Here is a 24,215-nt window from a genome sequence, read left to right on the forward strand (position 1 = left end):
TTTGCCTTTGAAAGCACTCAAAGCCTTATTTAAAAAAATATGACAACTAATCCTAGTTGGAAAGGAGCTCTGAAAATGTCTGGCTGCCTTTTAATAACATTTCAGCTACTGATGAATGTAAGGCAAGTAAAAAATGATACAGACCTGCCTGCCAGCCATCTCTCTCACTACAAAATCCTAATTATTTTTGTCTACTTATAACTGAGTTAGTCCAATACACTGGGAAATACTACTTTAACTTTTAGTTTTAATGATTCAACATTGCAATTATATTGCTAGCTAACATGTAAAATGAAAAAGGCTAACAGTTATGAGAGGTGTTAGTACTGGCAGCTGATCAGATTCCTGAAATATCAGCAACACCATAACAAATACTACTAGTTCTAGCAGATACAGCTTATTAAAGTTGTTGTGTCCTAGATATAGCAAAAGTACCAAGAAATGATTAACAACTGAGAAAAATAATTAAAAAAAAAGTTTTGTGTTTGAAAAAAAAAAAAGGAACAACAAAGATCAAAACAAGAAACCTTGACACAAATGAAAACACAGGTCTAAATCCTCCACTGGGGTAAATCTGGATGACTCCCTTGGCTGTAGAGCTAAGTCAGGTTAAGGCAGCTGAGAATGTGGCTTACTTCTGAGGAGAAAAGCTTACAATGTGCAACTTTCACAGATACCCACAAACATTGCAGTTCACCATTCACATTTCTTTCAACAAAGTGTATAAAAAAACTGAAGGGAAGAGGGGGAGGCAGAAGGCTGGGAAATGTTCTTACTATGCTTTTCCAGAAGTTAGGAAAGTTACAACACGATAAATGCTGGAAAACAGAAAGACTCAAGGGATCTCAATTTGGCAGATCAACAAAAAACTGTGGTGGAGATCAAATTTGTTTTATTCATCTTTGGCAATAAAAATAACTCTTTGCAGTACTGCAGCCAAAGTGTCACATGAGGCATTTATACCACAGCTTCTTATTAGCATGAAATTTAAAGAAAATTTCAGAGTATAAATTACAAGTAATGAAATAAGGAGGGGAGGGTAATCAAACTCTCCAAACAACACTTTAATTGCAATAGAGAAAATACAGTAGATGTATTTCTTTAATATGAATAATAAAGTGAGTAACTTCAAAAGGCCACTATTTGGTAACGTGGACAGGTTCAATATCTAAGTAAAATCCTGTAAAAGTGTATTGGTATTAGAAATTGTCTACTTTCAAAAATATATTTAAAAACTGAAGCTGTTTTGAACAGTATAGGCCACAGAATATTGCAGGGTCGCTCAGGTTGCCTGGTCCAGTGCTCTGAGCAGTTCACTGCCCTGCAGAAGAGTAGAGCTGCCCAAAACAGGGACGTTCACCTCACAGTCATATCTTGTCAACTCGGGCAACAGGTACGGTTCAAAGGAGGGCCCCAGCAGACGACTGGTCATACCTGAAAGAGATTAGTGAAGTAAGTCATAGTGCTGAGACCAGAAAGACGACTTCCTTCCTCTCCTCCTTCTTCTGTTTATACCACTTATAATTTCATTTTGTGTTTATGTCAGTGTGCCTCAGCCCACCAGCAGTTACAGGTTTCAGAGCAAACCTAAGTTCTGCCTTAAACTGTTGCAAGCATCTCACCCGGACAGGTCCAGTTTTTCACCTCCACCCCCAATTTAGATTGTTCTGAGAAAAATTATATTGGTGCAGATGAGGAAAGCTGTAGTAAATAACACAGTTTTTAAACAGAACATGTATGTGTCTCCTTTAATTACTTATTCTAACTTGAAGAAGGAATGTGTTAAGACTCTTAAGCTACAAGCCTCCTGTATCAATGCTGCTGTGAAATAGTTTAGTACAATTTAATCAGTTCCATCACAAGACAAGAATATGGATGAAGAATGACTAACTGGAGCTCCAAAGTAAAAATGTATGAAGTTTAATTGAAATGAAGGGCAAAAATACTTTTTCTTCATATATTCCAAAAGTAAACACTACAGTTTCACACTAAACAACAGAAGTAAATTTTTTCTCTAGGAAGCAACACGTATTTGGTTCTTGGTTTATCATGCTCCAGCATATTTTTTAAGTGCTTCCTTTCATGGAATCAGTACTGGAACTAAAACCCAATATTTTCCAATGTATTTGACAGCTCTTACCTGACGCTTTATGAGCTGGCTGGACAGTATAGTCCTGATAATGGGAACTGTAAAATGGAGGGGGAAATGCTCCTGCTTTCAAATTCTCACCAGGACTGCCACAGGTGAGTTGCTGCTGCTGCTGCTGAAGTTGGTTCATTGGATGGCTCAAACCTCTTGAGTTACAGACATATTCATCTGATTTACACAGTAGGGGGAAAAAAAAAAAAAGTTAAATTAAGCCAGTGTAGTATTTATACTAGATAATACTAAATCAAAGCAAAGTGATACTTGGCATGACAGTCACATGGCATTGGCATAGCTACATCTTGTCGTGAACAAAGCCCAGAAACAGCACCAGCTCTAGAAGTAGTATTGCACCCAAGATATGCTTGTGTATGGAAACACAATGTTGTAGAGATAAAGCATCAGTTCTAGCTCAGCGAGATCCACACCTTGGGTCAGCATGAGGTAAAGTCACCTCTGTTACCTCCAAAGCAAGGGTGTGAACATACATGAAACCATCTATTTGTTAGTTATGAAATATACCTTAAGTTGTTCAGTTTTTAGTGATACAATCTGATATCTGATTTTAGCTTAGTATAATATTTATAGAGCGTACTCACATTTCCTTTTGAAATAGTTTTTGGTTTGATTCATCCTGTCTTAAAATTGTGTTTCTATGTGTAACATTGCAAAACCACCTTCTTTTGTCTTACCAGTAAGAACACTTGTGCTGAGAGACTTTTTTTCTGTAACCAAGGAACAGTTTTCCCCTTTGAGAAATTTCATTCTCTTCCACAGTAGGTGAGATGGATTAATGACAGATGGATCTCCCTAGGAGGTGAAGCAAAACAAATAATTACACCAATGACAGTGGTGAGTCCAGTGTTGTGAAGGGGATGCATTTCTTGTGATTACCCCACTCAGTTGTTGCAATGTTTGCTCTTCATAATCCAGTTGTCGCTTCAGTTTCAAACTGTTTGAAAGAGCAATTCTCGCCGGACTTACATCTATACCTCGTTGCCCAAATGCATCCAGGGGCCTGTGGAGAAAAGGTCTCTGGGTGAGTAAGAAGGAAAGCAAATCTAATCCATTGTGTTAATTTATACAGATTCTTCTTTCATTTAAAGACATTGAAGGTGTCCTTGACACATGACAGCAGATAGACCTCAAATGTCAAATGTTTTTATTTCCTTTTGTTAGTCATACTACAAGCTTTGGAAACTTTTGACTTTTTGGATCAAAGAGTAGTGAAAGTCCAGCATAAATAGCCTCTAGGGATCTCCAGACAGACATAACAAGGCTGTGGAAAAGAAAGCCATGCTATTTTTAAGATTTTTGAGAGCCCTGACTACCCCTTGCTTTGCATACTGAAGATGAACACACAGGTTGCTGTCTGGGGACAAACCCTCTCTTTCCAGATGCATATTCAGACACTGGTATTTCTGCCAACAAGAAATCCCAGAATGCAAACTGCAGGCCAACTACACAGCTTTTTGTTTTAAAATGACCAATGCTATGTTATGTACCTCCTGAATCTTGTAGTGTGACTGGCACTGAAGACCCAAGAGCTAGAGAAACTTGCAGCTATGACAGGAAACTTCTAGGACAGTAGTCTCTGATATACATCTCATCGTGTATCGTTCACATGTGTAAGAAAAGTGAACAATGTGAGGAAGGGTTGTAGAGATACGCCAGTTATTTTAAGTCTTAGTTGTAGTATTTACATATGCCAACAATAAATGTACTGCCATCCTTCCCTCTCCCCTAGTTTCTGTTGTGCAAAAAATATGTATGTAAGATAAGAAAGTCTGCATGGGTCCCAGCTTTCTGCTGGACCAATAAGCCTTTTAAGTACTTTCCTTAAACTGCACAAAGTCAAGCAGGGTTTGCAAAATTACTGGTTTATTTTCTACCTGACCAGCAAGAAATCCATTCACACAGGCAATGAAAAAATGGCCCACTTCTGCATCCATGAGATTGACTGCCACTGGGAGAGCACCACACTAATTACCTTAGAGGTGCAAGCTGATGCCTATCAAAACAACTTACTCCAGCTGAACTGAGAAAAATAATTTTTCAACAATATGACTCTCCTCATCCCGCATCACCCTTTTAATAAAATACCACAAAAACTCTTACCTTTTTTTATATGTGGGCACACCTGGAGAATGCACTGGTGGCCCTGAGGAGGAACTTGATAGGGATCCTGAGTATTTGTCCATGAGCCTCCATTTAGCAGGAACATACTCTAATGGGGGATCAGGTGGCCACTGAGTATTTGGTCTTCCTCCCCTTGAAGACAGAGGAGTGCTGGCTTGGTCATGATATGGTGGCAGTGATGACCTGCTCATATTGTTGAAGAACACTGATGACAGGGACCCATGACCAGGGTTAATGTTTTTATTTGATAGCTTTGGGCAATATTTCTCTGGCAGGAACTGATTCTGTGAAGCAGAAGCAAGGGGTTGGAAGATGGAACTCATGCTACTTAGACTCTGCTGGGTATTTTGTGCACTTTCAGAGAGAGGATGTTCTTCCTGGCAGATGGGGCTGAGCTGGAAATCTTCTCCATCCATAGGAATGTAAGGAGCCAAAGTTTCAAGGTCCAGTTCATTGAAGTCAGTCTGGGCAAAAATAAAATAATTTAATAAAGAAAGAAGTAGTTAGTAATAGTTGTGGCAGTTGGTATGATAGGGAGTACTAGTAGATGTGAAGCTGAAAAATCACTGTATGCCAGACTTCCCTACGCAAAACTGGCCAGTTCCTGTTTATTACTAGCATACATATCTGTCACATCAGCAGCAGCAAGGACAACAACTAAAGGAAAAAAGCCCTCCCAGATAAGCAATATTTGCTAGAGCAGCTTGCATGCAGCCTGCAACATCAGTTTGAAATGAACTAGATCTTGTGTTTCATTATGCTTTGAACAACCTGCCTGCCAAGACTACAACATGTGGCATGTAGTTCAATCTCAGGCTTTTTAATGCTAAAATTCTAATACATAAAAAAAAAAGCACCTATGAATGAAAAAGTTTTAAAAAACGTAGTTGTAAGAACACTATTTTACTTAAATATGTTTGGTTTTGTTGGGTTTTTTTCCTTGGAGGACTAGTCATATTCAAATTTATTTCTCTTTGCGTTTGACCAGAGCTGAACAGAGAGGGAAATCAACATTGGCCCATCAGTCAGCTCATGACAGGGACACTTTTCTAATGCTAATTTTTCCCACCCAAGCTGTTGATGTGGTGGGACACACATGGGCAAGCAGGTGCTGAATCTGACAAAACTGAAGTTTGTGCATGCCAAGTCTTGCAATGAGTTTGATCCTGATCCACATTTTCCTCCTGTCTCTCCACTCCTATGCCTTTCACAGCACTGGCAACTTGTGGCATCTCACTTAGGCCCCAGCTACCCTAAACTTTTCATGGGATTAATCGAGGGTGATGAATATAAGCTCTGAGCTGCCAGCCAGCACAGCCTGTTGCTTTCTCTTCACTATAAAGGAGTATAAGCTCTTAACAGAGGCATTTCAATTAAGTATCTAAAGTTGGGCCAACACCTTTTTCACTCTTACTCGATGCAATGTTATAATAGTGGAGGATTAAGAGAGTTGTGCAAGTACTTGTCATACCTCTCTGAAATCCTCTAAGAGGTAAGACAAGAAGATATCCAAAATGACAGTTTTAATTTTGTAGCTAAAGGCGATACGTGCTATGAAGAGCATTCCTTTAAAATTTTGATATTTGATATTAGTTTACTTACATTTTGTTCTAGAAAGGATGTTTACTTGCTAGTCATTAGGATAGACTGAAAAAAACCCACAACTCTGATGCTGCTCATTTGCCTTATCCAGCTTACAAAAGCTCCTAATTGTGAAAGTTCTCTGCTGCTTCTTTCTTCTTGGCAGTGCCAAGGGACACCCTAAAGCACTTGTTTCAGAGACTTAGAGATAGAAATGTACATCCCAGCTTTTCAAAGTGCATTTGTTTGTTAGTGTTTTGCATCAAAGCTCTGGCATGTATGTGCATGCATATATGTCATCTATCTGCACAACCTACAAGCAGGGGACTTATTTTTATGGCTTTTGGAAGAGATATCAGTTCCTTACCTGTGAGGTGCACTGAGTTTTTGATTCTGTGTCCATGGCAAAAAGTTTTTCAATCACCTCAATCTTAAGATCTTCATCCACAGAACTGTAATAATCTCCTGGGCTGCTTGGCTGCACAGAAACAAGACTTTGCTATAAGCAGCAAGACAACCACAGTATTGGCTTAGCATCATGCCATTCATATTGTACTATTCATAACAGATCTTTCCTATGAAAAGCAAATGGTCAGCCTGTATGTACAGTAACTTCAGAACCCAAAACTGTCCAATTCTATAAAAAGATTTTCTCCAACACAAGATTACTTGTCACTATGAAACACAGGCACCCAATACAGGGACCTAGTTGACTCCTTAGTTTAAATGGGTTTTTTTGGAAACTCAAGACTAGGAACATGAAATGTACACTAATACTTTTGACAAAAGAGTAGATGTTCAGCAATACCTCAGTGCCTCTCTTAAGATTGGACATCCTCTACTGGCTAAGAATGGCTCCTACCCTTGGGGGCAACACCCTGAAAGCACGTTCATTCTTTCACTAGGGAACTCCATGGACCTGCTCTCAAAAGCATGAGTTGGGTAACCTTTCTAAAGGCTATAGCTTCTAGTTAACAAACAGAAAGAGGACAGGTCTGGGCAAATGTTGCTAATGACCATGTTATTTTACACTGGCTTAAGCCTAATTCCATGAAAAGTGGCAGCACGTTCTTCTACTAGTTGTTTTATGGGTTATTGTAATTACTGAGAGAAAATGAGGACTGCAATGTAAAGGCAGGTTATAGTTCCCATTTGATGTTTTTGCTATTGATGCTTAAGATATATGTGATACAGGAGGGATAACAGACACACTGGGCCTTGTTAAGCATTGAGACAGGACTGCTAACATGAAAACACGATCTACGTATAGTGATGGGACTTACAGACAAAACATAACACACATGAGTTTTTTATAGCATTTCTTACCGTGGAACAGCTACTGTTGCTGCTTGCACTTGGAGTACTGCTGCCAGGTGCAATCTGAGGCATTGTAAAGGATGGTATTGTCAGTGTGTCACCTTGTGCAGCGTGGTTTTTAGCTTCCACTGGCCATGCTTTGTTTGGTGTCAAAACAGCACTGGTGAAGACAGGGGCTTCCTCAAATTTCTGTGTCCCTGCATGGAGTTTTAACAATATTAATGGATCCTTTTAGGCTGTGCTGTGTTATGACATAATTACAGCTATTCAATGAAAGTAAACACTGCTCCTCGTTGCCATGACAATAAGTTGGCATAGACTTAATGCATGTTGTTTAGTCAGCAAGAAAGCCTGATTCTGCTCTCATTCACAGAAATTTTCCACTGATGTGAGCATATAGCCATCACTCCCAATTTGTACACACAGCAAACAGACCTTTGCCGATAAAGATTCTAAATGTAGGTTTACACGTGGTTCTTTGCTACACAAAAATTATTTATACAAATACTAACCAAAATCCAGGGAAATTATGGTATCGCCAGGAGTTGGTGCCAGCTGAGCAAGTTCTTCTGGTTCCTCCTTTAACTTAGTAAACAAGAAGTCGCTCTTCTCTGTCCCAGGGATGCTGGTCTCGTAGGCGGTGCTCATCGTCAGCAGGTGAGGCTTGAAGAGCGATTCCGTTTGGTCCATGGAGAACACAACATCGTTCTTCTCAATTTCACTATCAAGAAAACAGGTTTTAGGCATTTTGCACTCTAAAAAAAAAAAGAGATGCAGGTAATGTGGGCAGTACAAGTTCTCTAAAGCTGGGGCCCTTTGAAGCGTTTTGGCTTCTCAGTTGCATGCCAGGCTCTCGGCAGGCAAGGCACGATTCCAGCGTTGCTGAGCACCAGCATCTCAGATGACGCAGAGTGTGGTTCAGGACTTCTGTGGGAATAGTTGGGGCTTTGTTGCTCTGCTTTTTTAAAGGGATGTAGTCGAGGCTATAGTGACCCAGACTACCACTCAAACAAGTATTTCCTATTTTGGCCTCATCTAGGACTAAAACCACTTGAGTTTTGCCAAACAGAGGTGAAACTCCTTATTGGTCCTGATTTTGAAGGGGGCAAAAAGCTTCTTCTAGCAACGTAAGATACAATTACTACTTAATTTTATCTCCCTGTCAGAACATTAGAAAAACAAAACACATTAGTAGTTGTGTTACCCAATAAAATCTTCAGGACAGGCTTTATGCTCTGTTTTCTCAGCAGAGCTAGCACTCTGCAGAACAGAAAGTCTGTGGGGTATTTCAACAAGTGTGTATGGGACCGGGCATGCCACATTTTTCATCCATGTCTAACATCAGTAAACAAGACCGAACAAACACGACAGAACTGATTTCAGAATAACAACACTGAATAAATAAAACCTTCAGAAGTTCCTCTGATTATTGAATTTCTTCCAGTACGTGAACCCAAACGTGGTTCCTCTGTCCCATACAACTTACCTCAGCACGTAGTTGACACAGACGATACACTGAGGCTGTAGGTTGCGCGTATTGTAAATCACAGTTCCTTGAGTCTCCAGCCACACGTACCCACCATGCTTGGCGAGCATGCGGTACTGGCCCGTCACTACTTGACCTTTTGTGCACACTGAGGAGGCAGAGACACATAAATAATGCAGCAGGACAGGAACAGCACAATACGTAACATTTGTTTTAAATAAACACGCTTCTGAGTTTTCATTATGTAAAACTGCACTAAGATGTTTGTTAGCACGGATGCTTAACTTTGGAAAAATCAAGCCATTTTAAATGTAAAAGGAGCTGTTTGTTTGATGTTTCCACTGAAGATCGGGAATTTGAGGTCTGGCACTCGAGTTCTTCAGATGGCCTGACTATTCAGATCAGAGTGTGGGATTTTTAGTATTTCATATAAGGTCTGAACTAACCTAAAAAGACTGCATGATGAATCCATGTTTCTTGGGCTCCTAAGTTGATCTGTTGTAAAAGTGACTTTATCTAGGTGATGGATAAGCCCATGAGTCAGATGATTTAAAAGCTGTATTTACAAAAACGTAAACATGCTTAAATCTATACCTCTCTATTTTTTTATAGGTTATAGTTAGGACCTGGAGATACTAACACCACAAATAAAATGAAGGTGTCACTTGCCGGTCTTAAGAGGTTAAAGAAGTAATATCACTCCTAAAAAAAGTATTAAAATTCGGACCAGTAAATGGGACTGTTTTGCCTAGGAGAAAAAAAAAACCGCTGAACTTCAGTATTTCTTTGTCTGCTTAAACTGTGTTGTTTCGCTGCAGTAGCTTGAAATTAGCCACCTAGAAGGTAACAAGACCCATGTGACAAATCAAATAATGTTTATTTAACTCAAAATATTTTTTTTTGTGCTGGCCTTTGCTTTTGAAGCAATAAACTGACAATAATACAGCTCAGGTTTAAAATAACACCCCCTGCCCCTCAATTTTTGTAATATTTGAAGAGAATGAGTTTTCAGTATGGAGTTTTGGCCTTTTGAGATGTAAAGTTTTATGATGTCCTGTGTTGTTGTAAATAATTTCCTTAAAGCAATGATAATTATAATGCATTTCCCAGTTGTCAGCTGAGGAAAAATATTGTTCAATGGCAATAAAGTTAGTGCTGAAGTATGCAAGCAGTACTTGTACTAGTATAAGTTTGTATTTGTAAGCAGACGTAGTCACACCAAGTACCACAACTGGGTACTGGCTCAACTAAACCTTTGCCTACACTGGCAATCTTTCCTTTTAAACAGCTTTTATGCCCTAAGACACTATGCAATCAAAGTAATGCCCTAAAAATAATGCAGTTTGACTCAGAAATGCTAGAAACTTGACTCCGCAGTCTTTGTACAGAAAAACTCCTTGTGAATGTGGCCATTAGCAGAAGCTATTTATTGTCAGTCTCTCCTACGTCGCCACCATACAAATGTACAAATCCAGGTCTGTGAAGAGTAACAACTGTTTTGCAGATAATTGTTGCTGTGTTTATCCCTCTGTCTCTGAAGTTTGTTTGTTTTCTTCCTAGAAGTATTTAATCATCCTTCATTTAATTTATTTAGACAAAGTAGAACATTACTTTTATTGATTAAATACTTCTGGTGGAACAAAATCAAAAGGCTTTCATTTCAGTGTTTTAGTGACTGCACTGTTCTGCTCTGCTTGTGAAACATAATTACACTGCTTCCTAATCATCAGCTCATCAATAAGAGTCACAATGTAGGCGCCTGTTACATTACAAAGAAGCTTTTTACTGCTTTAATCTTTTTTATTATTATTATTCACAGCATGTCATGTTCTGATATAATAAAGTACAGCAGAATCCCTCCGTGAGGTAATCTCATAAATTACTAATACACTTGTAACTGCTGACTATTTTTAATGCTACATTTAAGGTCCTGCCTTCAGTGTGAACTTCTCACTTGTTTTTTTTAAAGAATATGTTGCCTACATCTTTACAGAACTAGTCACATCTCAATGAAATAGGCTCCAGGTATATTCCTTATCTTTGGGCAGAGAAAGGCAGAAGGCAGGGATGAATTTAACTGAACACAACATTTGTTTTGAATTGCTGAGAGACACTTAAGAAATATGATTCACTTGGAAGGCTTGGAGAACTTGTGCTACGTAATAGCAAGCGTCAGGTCCCAGATGGTGACATTCAGCTCCCTTCTGAAGTCAATAGCAAAACTCCCACTGCCTGTAATGGCAACAAGGCCAGACTCTAAATGGAAGTGATTATAGACTATTAATCGCTGACCTGAAAATAAAACACTGCAGTTAATCTTTTGTGTAAATTTATGTAACAAGATGGAGATTTTCATCTTGCTTGCATAACAAATGAAAAACTGGATATGCTAAATACTGCCAAATGCACTCTAATCTTTCATTTCATGGTGACTAAGACTTTTGTACTCTATATGCAACTATACTTTCAGCCAAGAACACAAACACTATTGTGGCTTCCTTGAATGTGAGGTTATTTCACCTCAAGAAAAGAAACAGCAACACTGCAGTACAGTAAAATGGCAGTAAGCATGATTTATCACTAAATTAGAAGGAAGGAAAGGGAAGGACTTCTGCTTCTAGCTAGACACTCATTTGAGATTCTTCTCTTCAAACCTCAGTCCCCTTCCTCTATTTCCTATGCATCTCCATGTATAAATGACCATAGCCAGGAAGAATGAGTAAGTTCTGTATAGCTGCATGCTAGGAAGAGCTAGTAAGTTGTGTATAAGCTATATAGCTGCTCAGCTATCCTGTGCATTAGACAACATCTCAATGGCACACATTATGATGCCTAGGGATTTCCTGTTTAGAGAACTTATGTGTTTTCCAAGTCACAGCTTGCTGTCACTTTGCCTTTGTGGTTGTCCTCTGAGTTGGTAAGAAGCCTGACTGTCCCAGAAGACATGGGAAGTACTTATCTTAGAAAACCTGAAGGGGTCAAATTTGCTGGTGATGTAAACTGATGGTTCTGTTGTGGGCACAGCTTTTGGTCCTGTGCTTCCAACAGTAAAGACCATCCATGCTGATTCTGTGCTATCATAAACACTATGGAGCAGTTTCATCCTAAATATTTATAACCTGCACAGTGCCTTGAGCACTTTTTCTGGTATAACTCACCCTGCTAGACTTCCCCATGCCTTCATTCTCTTCTTGATCAGTCCTCATGCCCAACAGCAAAAGTTGGTAGGACATGACCCTTTTCAGTAGGCACAAATGGCATCTAGACATACATTCTGCACTACATGAGGTGAACTGAATTGCTAAAGTAAGGAGCAACCTCAATCAATGTTGGCTCAAGGTGGGTACTAGAAACTCTCTGGAAATCTTTACATGTCCAAGTCCCAGCACAGTCCTCCCACATAATTAACGAGATGGGGTAATCAACGAGGCCTCTCTCTTTCTCCTGTTACCAAAGAGATTGCCAGCTCTCATTTCATTCTCTCCCTGGCATTGTCCCATTCTTAGAAATGCAGCTCAACGATTAAAGCAACAGTGCAGCATAGCCCCTGAGTTCTCAAAATGACTCTCAATAGCCCAGCACAGGATATGGATATTCTCTCTATGAATATCACTGATTTCATTTTCACTGTTAAAAACACAAATACACAAGAAACCATTTTAGCAAATACATTCCCAGACAACTCAAACAAGTATGGTTTGATTGTGTTGTTGTTGTTTTATTTTCCTTTTAAGCGGCTCTGGAAACAGGATGATTCATACCAACACTGTTTTACAGCACACAACTTTAATTACTGCCAAACATTCTTTCAAGTAACATTTCAACTCAAAACTGTCCTGAACCCTTGCCATTGGAGCTAATGCATATCCCCTTCTCCCCTTGAGGTCAAACAGTTATTCTTTACTGCTGCTTTTCCCTGGGAAGTATAGAAATACTTTCTGTAAGGCTATTTGCTGGGCAATTCCCTACAGACATGACCTAAGTCATGGACTTTTCCTTAAGGACAGAGACCCTTAATCATAATAAGTACAAGGTGTTTGGGGGTTTTTTTGGTTTTGTTTAGCTTGTGGACTCCAGCCTCAGAGGTTTTTGTTGTTGTTTTTTTGTTTTTATAAAAAGAGCATCATCAGACGTTTTAGTGTTGCTGAGAACTCTCTTATACACCATTTCAGTGGCTGTAACAGCCAAGAGTGGGAAATGTCATTGTACTTTAGTGCACCATGTTGTCTCCAGCCAACTCTAAGGACAGATACTGGAGATTTAAATCAAATAATTTTAAGACAACTTATGTGAGAGAGTGAGGAAGCAGAACTGTGTGGCCTGCTGAAGAGAGGGAGCTGATCTTGGATCTGATGTCTGCTATGGAAATAATTTGGATACTTTACATTAAAAGCAGCTAAAACTGGCAGTTCACAAAGGCATAAGAATAATAATAAGAAGCTGTTCCTGGCAGTATGTATTATGTGTATAATGAATATCCCTTTTAGAAAGCCTCCTTGAACATCTGTTTTGGGTGGGGAATATAGTTGTTATTTGGGAACAGAAGACAGACATTCAAAAATACACTGCAATAAGCTCTTCCTATTCTCTTTACAGCTGCTCTCCTGCTGAGCCCAATGGCACACCAGGATAATGCCACCAGTAAACGCACTTCTCACTGGGCTAGTACTGCCTACTCTACCATCCAATTTTTGTTTTAATTATAGCAAAAATCAGACCCTCCAGAAAGATCAGCAGTGGGTTTCAGCAAGTAAGCATGGCAACATATAAGCTTTTTTGCAAAGCATGAATACTGTATTTTCAACTACTTTTTGAGGTACCCACAATCCGTGCTTTATATGCAAACTATGAAGAAAAACAATAAGGTGACTTACAGTTCTGGTGACTCTTGGTCATACTCTCCGAGTCCAGGGCATGGTAGAACTCATAGGCCGAACGTCCCAGCAGCTCCTCTGGATGGTATCCAATCAATTCTGTAATTCTTGGTTAAGGAAAAAACAGGTATTTAAAATTTAGGTGAATGTAGCCTTATGCTTACCTGTGCAGGGAAGCAAGCTATCAGCTCTAGTCCTCAGACTAACAGAATTACAACCACAATATGAGAAATTCTGAACTTCTGAACATATGCGAAGCTGTAGAGGACCTATGAGCATATTCTGAAATATTTCCATGTTCAGAATAAACTGCCTTTTACTGCTACTGGAAAAATCACTGCTTACAAAGTTCTTAAGCTGTCCACTACATGCAGAAACTCCCAAATACTGTAATTCAAAATCAAATGCATGTGAGGGGGGTAGTGGTTGGTACCATGAGGTTTAGAAGTATGTGTACATTTTAAAAACATAGAGAAAAAGGTTAAATAACTAAGTTGGATATTGCATTGAATAAAATAAAAATGCAAGGTGAGACATTAAAGGCAGTTGAAAGAAAAAATAAGCTCTGCCACTTAGTGTTTCTCAAGTATACGAGAACTTTAGCATATGGATTAGGTTACTTGGGTGACTAATCCACAAACTAAGTAGGATTTTGCACAAAGAAAGGTATGATCTCAAAAACTAGACTTTTTTTCAGAGCCTTTTTTGAGTACACAGGGAAGGCAGGATTTCTCACAAGTTCCTGACTACATGAAAATAGGTCATTGGACTGTGCAGATGATTTTTCTCTAGTGAAGGGGGTGGAGGAAAAGTGTGCTTTTTTTTCTTAAATTCAATTTGAAACACCATCACACAACTTTACAGGCAAAACTGTTACATAAAACTAAATAAAATTTTTAAAAATCATCTATATGTATTCAAAATCAAAGATATAATATCTTCTGGGAAAAGAAGGAAACATGACTGTTTTACAAGTCAGCCACAACACTTAGATGCCTTTTCATAGCTTTTAAACTGCAGTAACAATCTGTAACACTGCAGAGAGTAGTATCCAAAATGACTACAAACCAACTGCTAAACTGTCATAAACCTTGAAAAGTTGGAAGGTTTCCTCAACATCTTGCAGCACATCAGTGGTAGTGCTCAAGTTTTATGCCAATCAAGTCATGCCCTTGGAAAGGCTTTATCTGCCACCACCACGTCTGATTAGTGGTGTCGCTACTTTTAAGAACCACATCCTCAGGTTAGTGTGCTCCCTGGAAGGACAGCCTTGGCTCAGCCTTCCAGACACAAGCATGTCTTTACAAGACAGACATGTAAATACTGTAAAACAAACAATGCAAGAGCATGGCATTCATCTCCTGGATCCCCCTCCAGCAAGGAAGACACAGAAGATGGAGCTATTTTGTGTATGGTTTGAACGCCAAGGCATTGAGTCAGCTTTTCCCTTGCTTCCACAGAACAGTATATAGCTCATACCCCCAGGACACCTTGGTTTTGTCACTCTGAAAAATACTCTCCTGAGTTCCATGGAATGAACTTGGGTTTATAATGGTTCAGTTGAGCAAAGGCTTTAGTTGGTTTTATTTAGATCCCCCTTGAAGACTTAACTCTTTATGTTTACAGTTTTATTTACACTTACAGTTAGACAGACAAAGGGGAAATTCTTCAACCAGCTCTCAAAAAGAGGTTGTTTTTTTTTACTCTCTTCTCTGACAACCTTCTGAGCTTTTTTAATTGCACCCCAGTCAAATCTGTAACTTTTCTCTGAAACAGCAATTGCTTTTTCTCTTTTAATAAAAGTAGAAGTTCTGATAATGAGTTGGTCATCAGAGCTGAACCTTCAGGAGAAAACATCAAACAGAAGGAGCCCTACTGAAAAAGTAAGGCTCCCAAAATACTGTTGCTGCTTGCCTTTATACAGTCAGCTGGGACACACTAGTGTAAGAGGTCAAGGGCTTCTGCCAGGACCAGTGTAAATATACAGTTTTTAAAAACAGAAACTTGGACCTTTGGTTATATAATGGCATAGTATCATAAAACCATCCAGGTTAGTTTGGAGCTCATGACAAGGAGGAAGTTTTAAAAAAAAATAATAATTAAAAACAATCAGGAAGTTGAGAATTTACTTTTAATTCAGTCACTAGGAGCTGAGAGCGTTCTTGCTATAAAATTACCCTGCTTGTCCTTCCATAGAACTACTTGATCACAGAGGCTTGATCCTCCTCTGACAATAGATCTAATGTAATCTCGAATGAAAGTTAGCAAGTGGTGGGTTGGTATCTTTTTACTATAACCAAGTAAAAAGCATGCAGAAAGACAGGAGTAAGATATCAAAGAATTACCCACAAACCCCACAACACTGGCCAAATTCTAAACCTGTCTCCATCACATCCATCCCATGACTCTCCCAAGATGTTCATGGAAGAAGACTGGCCACAGCTGAGAGCCTGAAGCATCACTTGGGCCAGGAGGCAGCGAGTGCTTCAGCAAAAGTCCAGCACTAACCTCACCTGAGCACTGTTTTGAGGTTTGACAGTGAGGTGGGCCCTCTAAACTCCATGTGCTTTCCACAGGAGCCTTATCCTGACTGAATACACAGAGTTAATACACTAAATGTAAAAGAAAAGGCATCCCACAGAGCTAGGAGGAGGAGTACACACTAAGGGTGTCACAGAAATGTATATGCCCCATGGGACCAAAGGGTCATTTACAAAACCCGAGTCCAGAACACAAGACTTCTACTTTTGCTTAGACACCAGACAGAAAATTGCTCTTTGGGCAAGCTGTGGAATGACAAAATTGGAAAACAAACTGTATAGTGGTTTTGGATGGCATTCCCGCCATGGCACAGGCTTTGTGTTTCCTTTGTGTTTGCAAAAGCTAAATTGGTGCTAATAGGATAATAGCAATTTTTGTTGAAAAGAACAGGTGGGCTGAGAGGCTGTTTATTCTCTCCTTAACCACTTGTTTCTGAAGACACAAATACCTCTGGGGGACTCTTAATTTTGTCAGACTGGCCCATCAGTCTTCTGACCTAAACTTGTCACAGTGATGTACTGAGGTCAAAATCTCAGAAAACATGTTAAAATGGTGGGCAATAGCCCTCTGCAGTAGCAGATCTGTTCCAGGTACCACTACTTAAATGCTTTTTGAGCACTACCTCAGTTTCTCTTAATATGCCTGTTTCTTGGGATGTAAGTTTAGTGCTTAGGATACACAACAGAGACACAAGCATCTGAATCCTATTTCTAGATTTGTACAACCTTGCCCTACTTTATGTCTTTGAGGCACAGCAAAGCAAACAAAGCTCCCTGCTTCAAAGGCTACAACTCCTACCAGATGAGCTATTTCAAGGTTTGATTGTTTTTGAAATTGTGCATTTCTGTGTCTTTATAGGAGCACAAAGTTTTTATTGTATACCTTTCTTGAGTTAAAGTAGTATTGTAAGAACCATCAGGACGAAGTTAGGCTCTTTGTGACAAACTGCTGCAATGTTTACTGCTCATAAAAAAAGAGCTGGGTGTGTATTTGTTGGGTGTGTGTGGACTGTGTGTGTGAGGGTATGGATCTCTTAACAAAGACTTTCTGTATTCATACTGTTACCAAGTTATTGAAGTTAAATTGGTCTTGACCAAATAAACAAACAAAGTTAAAATTAAAGCAGAATGAGTTTAAAAAAAAAAAAGAAGAAGGAGAAAAAAGAGGAAGGAGAGGAGGAAGGAGAGGAAGAAGGAGAGGAGGAAGGAGAGGAGCCAAACAAAGCCACTAAGCCTGGGGTAAAGCACTCTGACAGTTTGCTGGAGCAGACAGCAGGGCAGTCAGGCAGTCCTGCCAAGCACCCCCATTTCCTCTTGAAAATACTAATGGCTTCTTCTACTCTAAGACATACCAAAGAAAAAGAAAAGGAATAATCAAAGTCCTTGGAATTCATCTCTACTTCTCAGAGGGAAAGCTGGCCTGATCAGGTGTATCTGCCCTGCTAGGCAAAGTAACTAGATGGGTACATAAAAAACTTCACCAGGACTTTGTTCTACTCATTTTATCTATCTAAATAAAAGTTTCATTATTAACAAAAGAAGTTGGCCATGTTTTTTTCTTAAATATAGCACGTACCAAAAGCCAGTTTTGCCAAATGCAGACTTTTGGCTTCAGAAAAGTGTTCAAGGCCAGGTCAGATGAAGCTCTGAGAAACCTGATCTAATGGGAGGTGTCCCTGCCCGTGCAGGGGGTTTGGAACTAGATGATCTTTAAAGTCCTTTTCAACTCAAACCATTCTATGGTTCTGTAATGACTAACACTATTGACACTGCATCTTCCTGCATCATCCTCTTCTGCATCACCGTGCATCCTCCATTGCTCCTTTTTTTCTTCAACTCTTCCATTTAAATATTCCAATCAAGAAAAAGTAAAAATAGACTCTAATTAATTTGGGTTCTTGTAACCATGGACATAACTTCCCCAAAGCAAGCCATGCTCTCATAGTAATGGTGAACCCGCTTTTCAGTGCTAGTGTCGGGGAACTGGTTTGTGAGACAGCGTTCTGATCTGCCATCTGCACATCTTGCCCTGTGCAGAAGAGATATGTTTTCTCAGCCTTCTCACCTCTCATGCATGCTGCCCACAGCAATTATGGGCAAAGAGGGCTTCCCCCTCCCCTCCCCAGCATCCCAGAGAGGTCGCAGGGATGAAGATGAAAAGCCAATGCCATCTACAATGCCAGGTTTCCCTCCCTACTTTCAAAACCATGGTACTTTCCAAAACACAGCATATGTTTTTCTTTTGTTATGCATAAAGCAAAAAGGCTGGGACTGTATGTGCTCGGACACCTGAAGTAGTTTTGGGGTTTTCTATCAAGGTCAGATACAGTTTTCACTTTTGTTTTGTGTATTTTTTTGCCACAGAAACATATTGCTGTTATTTCTATCTAGCCAGAGCCTCAGTTGCTCTGCACATGAAAATAAACTGAGCATCAGCTGTGCCACCAAGGTAACAGAACTCCCTTCATGCAAAGACTGTCCTTTTTTTCTGACAAGAAACACCCTCAGAGGAAATCTTCCCCAACACAAAAGCATTGTGCTGCTTAACTAAATCCTCACTTGGATTACTGAATTGTACCACTGATCAGCATTTCCGTATTGTGGCTAAAATAAGCCTTCCTGTAAACCACTTAGCCCAGATAAGTGGAGAAGGGAACATTTTTGAATTGCTCTCCAGGAATGGCTGAAGCAGGCATTTAACAGAACAATCTATTTTTTAATATATATATTTCACAAACCTTTCTTTACAGGCTCATAACATTGCAAAAGATGTTTTAAGAATACAAATGTATCCCACCTAACCACTGGTAAGTCATAGGCCCCCATATATAAATTATTTTTGGAAGGCCAAACACCCGAGCTAGCATCTCACACATTTTGAATGAGGGCAGGCCAGTCTTGCCCGCTTCATATCACATCTGTCATGTACACTCCTGAGGAAAAGCCAAAAGAATCAAGGCACTTCATGCCAGCCAACTAGTTGTTGTTAAAAAGTGTTGAAAGGTAGCCAGCCTGTATTTTGCATGTTGCTGTATTGCAGACAGAGACTATGGGTTTTCCTAAGATGACAGATGTAATTCTCATTTTCCACAAGGATAAGTTTCAGCTTCATGTACAAGAGCAGCTCTTTTTTGTACCCACTTGAGCTTCATGCTGAAGGTGGGTGCAGCCATTTATTAAGGTCCAGCATGGCTGCTGTTCACTAAGGTGCTTCCCTCAGAAATCCTAGAGTTTCTCTAACTGAATGCCTCAAAAATAAAAACTTCATGCCTCCTCGAAGCAGATCTGTCCATGTCAGACAAACTGCAAACGGGATACTCAGGTCACTGCAGAAGCCTAGGGGAAGCACGTTGGTCTCAATTATACCAGCCCTGAACTGGAAAGACACAATCTCTTATGGAGAAATAAGCTGTGTCAGCCCTGCTGCTTCACTGAAGAAAGGCTAGAGCAGGTTGGAAAGGGTTTAGGCATCTGACTGGCACATGGTGCTTTTCCTCCCCCACTCCTCAGCCTGGATTTACATTCCTGCCATAAGCTGCTCCTTCAATGCAGTTTGTATAATAGAACTGAATTTGATAAAAACAGCTGAGTGTTTTTCCATTTTTATGTGTCTAGGGATGTGTTGCCTGTTGGAGAGAAAACAACATCCCTCTGGGAGAGAAGCAAGAGCCAGGAGGTTCTACTGGGAAGAACCCTGAAAGGTGTGTGAGGTCTCTGCCTTCTGGCTGGCTGACTTTTTACAGCTTTATCAAAATCTCAATAAAACGTGAATGAAACATGTCCAACCAAAACTATCTAGTAAAACATGTGCTGGTTTGTTGCCTGGTTTTAAAGAGAAATCTCTGAAATTCCTTACAAGCTAAATCCTCCAGAGGAAGCTGCTGTATTTCACTGCCACATGAAAAATTTTCCCTGTAAATCAACTCCCGCTATTTAAGACACAGCATAACATTTCATTCTTTTTAAAATAAGCATATGTATCTTTAATGGGATAGCATCAGTACCTCTAATTCTCATTTATAACTCCTTATGCATCAAGTCTGGCAGACACATCTGAATGCTGTAACACAGTGAAATCCTCTGTTACTCTCCTCTAACCTGCCACTGAACAGCCCCAGTAATTCAAAGGTACATTGCTTTTAATGAGCCACTAACATATTGTCGCCTCCCCCCCACCCCAGCAGCAAAATCCTATTGATATCTCAATATTTTCATCCTAAAGGTATTAAAAAAGACGGAAAAAAGTGATTATATCTGAGGACATTTCTAGTTACAGCACACTTGCTGCAAAATTCTCAAGAGAGGTCAGAAGAAGGTCAGTCACAAGTTTCACACTTGTAGTCTCGCTTTCATGCACAGCTGCTAACACTGCTAGTTTATACGGTTGCTTCATCACATTGTTGAAAATAATCTTGCTAAGCACAGGTTTTAAAAAAACCTTTTAAGGATGAAAAAAAATAACCAAGATCTCTGTGAGTTTTCGCATAAAAGGCAAGAATACAGATCATCTCATTGATAACCCTCCAGACCTCAGCAGTCGCTAGTACCTCTGAATTTCATAGAATCAATGAGCGGTTTGAGCTGGAAGGGACCTTCAAGATCATCTAGTTCCAACCTCCCTGCACAGGCAGGGACACTTGCCACTAGATCAGGTTGCTCAGAGCCCCATTCAACCTGGTCTTGAACACTTCCAGGGATGGGGCTTCCACAACTTCCCTGGGCAACCTGTTCCAGCATCACATCAGCCTCATAGTGAAGAATTTCCTCCTGTCATTAGACAGAAAACTTGATGTGAAATTCAGGAATGATCTCAAAACAAACATCAAACCCACAGCAGTACAGACAGGACTTTCTGGGAAAATGGAACAGGAGGACACTTAATGGGAAGGGATCTCTGGCTTACTCACACGCAGGAAAGATTGGTATCACAACGTGTAGACAGGGAGAAGAGGTAGATGGTATGAAATGCTACAGGGAAAATCAGGCAGGCAGAGATGAGGGAGATCTCCATTTTTCCACCCAAGAGGAAAAGGTAGAGAGTGGAGGACAGAGCCCCTTGCTTGACCCGGTATCGTCCCCTCCCCTTCATTTTGTCACTAAAAGGAGCAGATAGATAACCAGCAAACATTGTTTGCTTTTCATTGAGCAAGAGGCTGCAACTCCATTTCAGAGCTGCAGATGCTCTGGATGCTTTAGCAATTCTTAGTTGATCTAGAGCATAAAGTACTTTCCAGCTAACCAATGACAGCATCCTGGGCCAAACCAATCGTAAGGCAGTCCTTGACTAAGGTCCATAAGGCATGTCATTGGAGGCATTCTCAAAAAAATGAGGTCAGAAATCCTGTGTACTCTTCAGTTTGTTAAAACTCAAGAATTTAACACTGATGGCTCGAAGCTGCCTCACCTTCTGCCACTGAACTTGAATTCCTCACTGAGCAGGAGGAGGAACTAGAGCAGGAGTACTATTTGCATAAACTGAGATTTGAAATAGATTAAGTGATTGGCTGAATGGCTCTCTTGGTAACAGACTGAACTTCTGTCTAGTCCCTGCTTACCAGGTCCACACAGGAGGATTTTTGGAAGGACTGCTTGCTTTGCTTAAGAAGATAGAAACACTCATGGAAAGGAAAAAATCAGTGGAGTTTACCTGTCATCACAGTAGGTAAATTTCATGTCCATGCTATGGCGACTCAGGAAGGTCTTGCTGTCCAGGGGAATATCGATGTTTGAAGGATGCTGGATAGGCTCACACATTATTATAAGGCAGGTGAGAAGAGGCTCTTTATAACCACACAGAGTGTGAGGAGGGCAAGTGTTATACACTTTAACTTGTCCAGTGCAGTGCAAAACCTGAAAGAATGATTTTCAAATGAGAAACAAACTTAGAATGCACTTTATGTACCCACCAAAATGCTTTCTAAAATCGAAAACACTTATTATGGCTCAAATATAGTACCTTCCATGTGGCAGACTTGAGGTTAACAGTTCTGCCTCTGTTGGTAACGGTGCATTTCATCCTCATGAAGAAGTCACGCTCAGTTGACATCTCTTTGCTTTTCTTTCCAAAGCCTGGACCTGTACAAGGGAAATGAGAAATTAGCCTTCTCAGTTTTGCTTCTTGATTTCTGCAACTTGCAAGCATGAATGATTCAATAGAAATAACAGACAGATTCTCAGATAATTTATATGCAGAGACCATCAAAGATGCATGGACCAATGAAGAGCAGTTTGTACAGCTGACACATAAACTTTAAGTGGAACTTAAATAGGATTTTGTGCATCTAAACCTATATTTTAGCTTGCAGTACATAAATCTTTGCAAAGCATTAAAAATGAAAACATTATACCTGATTTGATGAAAGGAAAACACTAAATAAAGAGTTCTTAGTGCTATAATATATAAGCAATATTTGGTAAAACCATATGTATCAGCAAAGTATTGAATAACAGTTAATGATTACTCTAGGAATAAAAATTCCCTTTAGCACAACTACCAAATCTCTACTGCCAGCCAATTACTTCATTCACTTATTTAAAAAGCAAACAGTGACTCTCTTCTATTTTCATTATTACCATTTTTCAGACTCAGATTCTCTCGAATTTCTTCATGGTCACATGGATGAGTGAAGTCAAAAATGCTGTGTCCAGTTAATTCCACCTGTGCAAAAGTAAGAACTATATTTAGCCAAATAAAAGCAACTAATAGCATTTGTCTGTTTTTAAATACCACCTATTCAGAGGAGACTGGTCACTAGAACGTGTTGTGCATCAACAGCAGCTTCGGGCTCATTTCCAGGATTTTTCAGAGAGGAACTAAGAGGAATCACAACTGCCAAATTTGCCCGTGGTCTGATCAGTGGTGTGCAGCAGCAGGTCAGAGTAGGTTTAACCCAGTCTCTTTTATCAATGTTTTGCGCTGTGTCCTGTATTTAACCTGTTTACCTTGACTCCACAGCCACATCAAATTGGTGACTCACGAGGGTACACTAAAGAACACATACATCCAACCACAATCCTCTGAAGATTTTGATTGTCTTTAACAACAGCTCAGTCCAGGTGTGAGAGCATGCAGACTGGGAATCAGGAGAACAGCCTTCCCACTACAAAAGGTGCCCCTGTTTTTCTAGTCCCCCTAAACCATCTGCTCTGTTTGCTGAGATCTAGCAATGCTCACAGGCACACTGTGACCCTTCCTTTGTTTATCCTAAGCGTAACTTCTCATTTTCTCCCCCAGCTAATTCTCTATCTTTGGATTTACAAGTGTGGTTACAGTCAGCCTCAGTTATTTTCAATACTGAAGGAGAAAGCACCCCAAATGACAAAGCAGAAAACAGGGGAGACCCAAAAGAGCAGCTCTCTCTCCTCTGTCCCTTAGCCTAAGGCACAAGTTGCATAAATGCCCATTCTCCTCTACATGGTGATATATATCTAGAAAGGCAAGATTGCAGTCATCAAATACACTATAACTTTGATAGCGAGAAGGAAAAAACACCAAAGTGTTTTCTGGTGTTCAGGGTACCTGCCTGAGTAACAAGAAATTATATTTTCAATCTTTTTGCAGTGACATACAGCTGTTTTCTTGCATTTAGGCATAGGATTCATTTCTAGGAATTGTATTACAGAGACAGGAAAATGTTAGGGAACGAGTTACCTGGGTAAGACCCATGTATTTGTTGACATTCTCTGACAAGAAGATCATGTCTCCATCCTGTGTTACCACGGCAATAAATCCCTCCAAAGCTTTCAGGTACAAGTTGTCCATTTGCTGGTCTGCCTCTAGTTCATTCTCGTTGTCAGCACATACTGAGAAAAAAAACAACCAAGAAAACATCTGAAGTCTTCACCACCATAGCCAGCCTTTTTCAACACAAACACATCGGGTTATGAGGCAACACGATATTTTCCTGCTGTTAGAACTTCTTTCTACAAACCTGGTCTGGTGGGGCCTTGCTTAAGAAGCAAGCTATATGCACAGTGTACAGAAGGGATGTCCTAATCTCTAGAAAAGTATTTTTCTAAACATCTTGGCAAATGCAACAGACCCTGTATTAACTGTTAGTGTGTTTCTACAAGATATGTTTTCAGTACATAACACCTATACACCCAGACACTGCAGCACCTCTTTTTCCCTA

The 24,215-nt window shown here is 39.9% G+C and overlaps 1 protein-coding gene across 1 annotated transcript in view; it reads right to left on the minus strand.

Moving 5' to 3' along the window:
• Positions 1–340: 340 nt before the first annotated feature.
• EPAS1 (endothelial PAS domain protein 1) overlaps positions 341–24,215 on the minus strand; it is a 39,923-nt gene continuing 16,048 nt past the window's right edge. The window contains exons 3-16 of the mRNA XM_010004960.1: positions 23,735–23,886; positions 22,657–22,741; positions 22,040–22,158; positions 21,731–21,933; positions 13,544–13,650; positions 8,670–8,817; positions 7,696–7,904; positions 7,193–7,380; positions 6,234–6,344; positions 4,265–4,749; positions 3,041–3,164; positions 2,839–2,956; positions 2,141–2,317; positions 341–1,434 (exon numbers count right to left, since the gene is read on the minus strand). Coding sequence (XP_010003262.1) covers positions 1,283–1,434; positions 2,141–2,317; positions 2,839–2,956; positions 3,041–3,164; positions 4,265–4,749; positions 6,234–6,344; positions 7,193–7,380; positions 7,696–7,904; positions 8,670–8,817; positions 13,544–13,650; positions 21,731–21,933; positions 22,040–22,158; positions 22,657–22,741; positions 23,735–23,886 — 2,378 coding nt within the window. The 3' untranslated portion in view covers positions 341–1,282. The remainder of the gene's footprint in view (positions 1,435–2,140; positions 2,318–2,838; positions 2,957–3,040; positions 3,165–4,264; positions 4,750–6,233; positions 6,345–7,192; positions 7,381–7,695; positions 7,905–8,669; positions 8,818–13,543; positions 13,651–21,730; positions 21,934–22,039; positions 22,159–22,656; positions 22,742–23,734; positions 23,887–24,215) is intronic.

This window comes from Chaetura pelagica, unplaced genomic scaffold (assembly GCF_000747805.2).
Source record: "Chaetura pelagica isolate M959 unplaced genomic scaffold, ChaPel_1.0 scaffold13, whole genome shotgun sequence".
In the NCBI taxonomy this organism is placed as follows: domain Eukaryota; kingdom Metazoa; phylum Chordata; class Aves; order Apodiformes; family Apodidae; genus Chaetura; species Chaetura pelagica.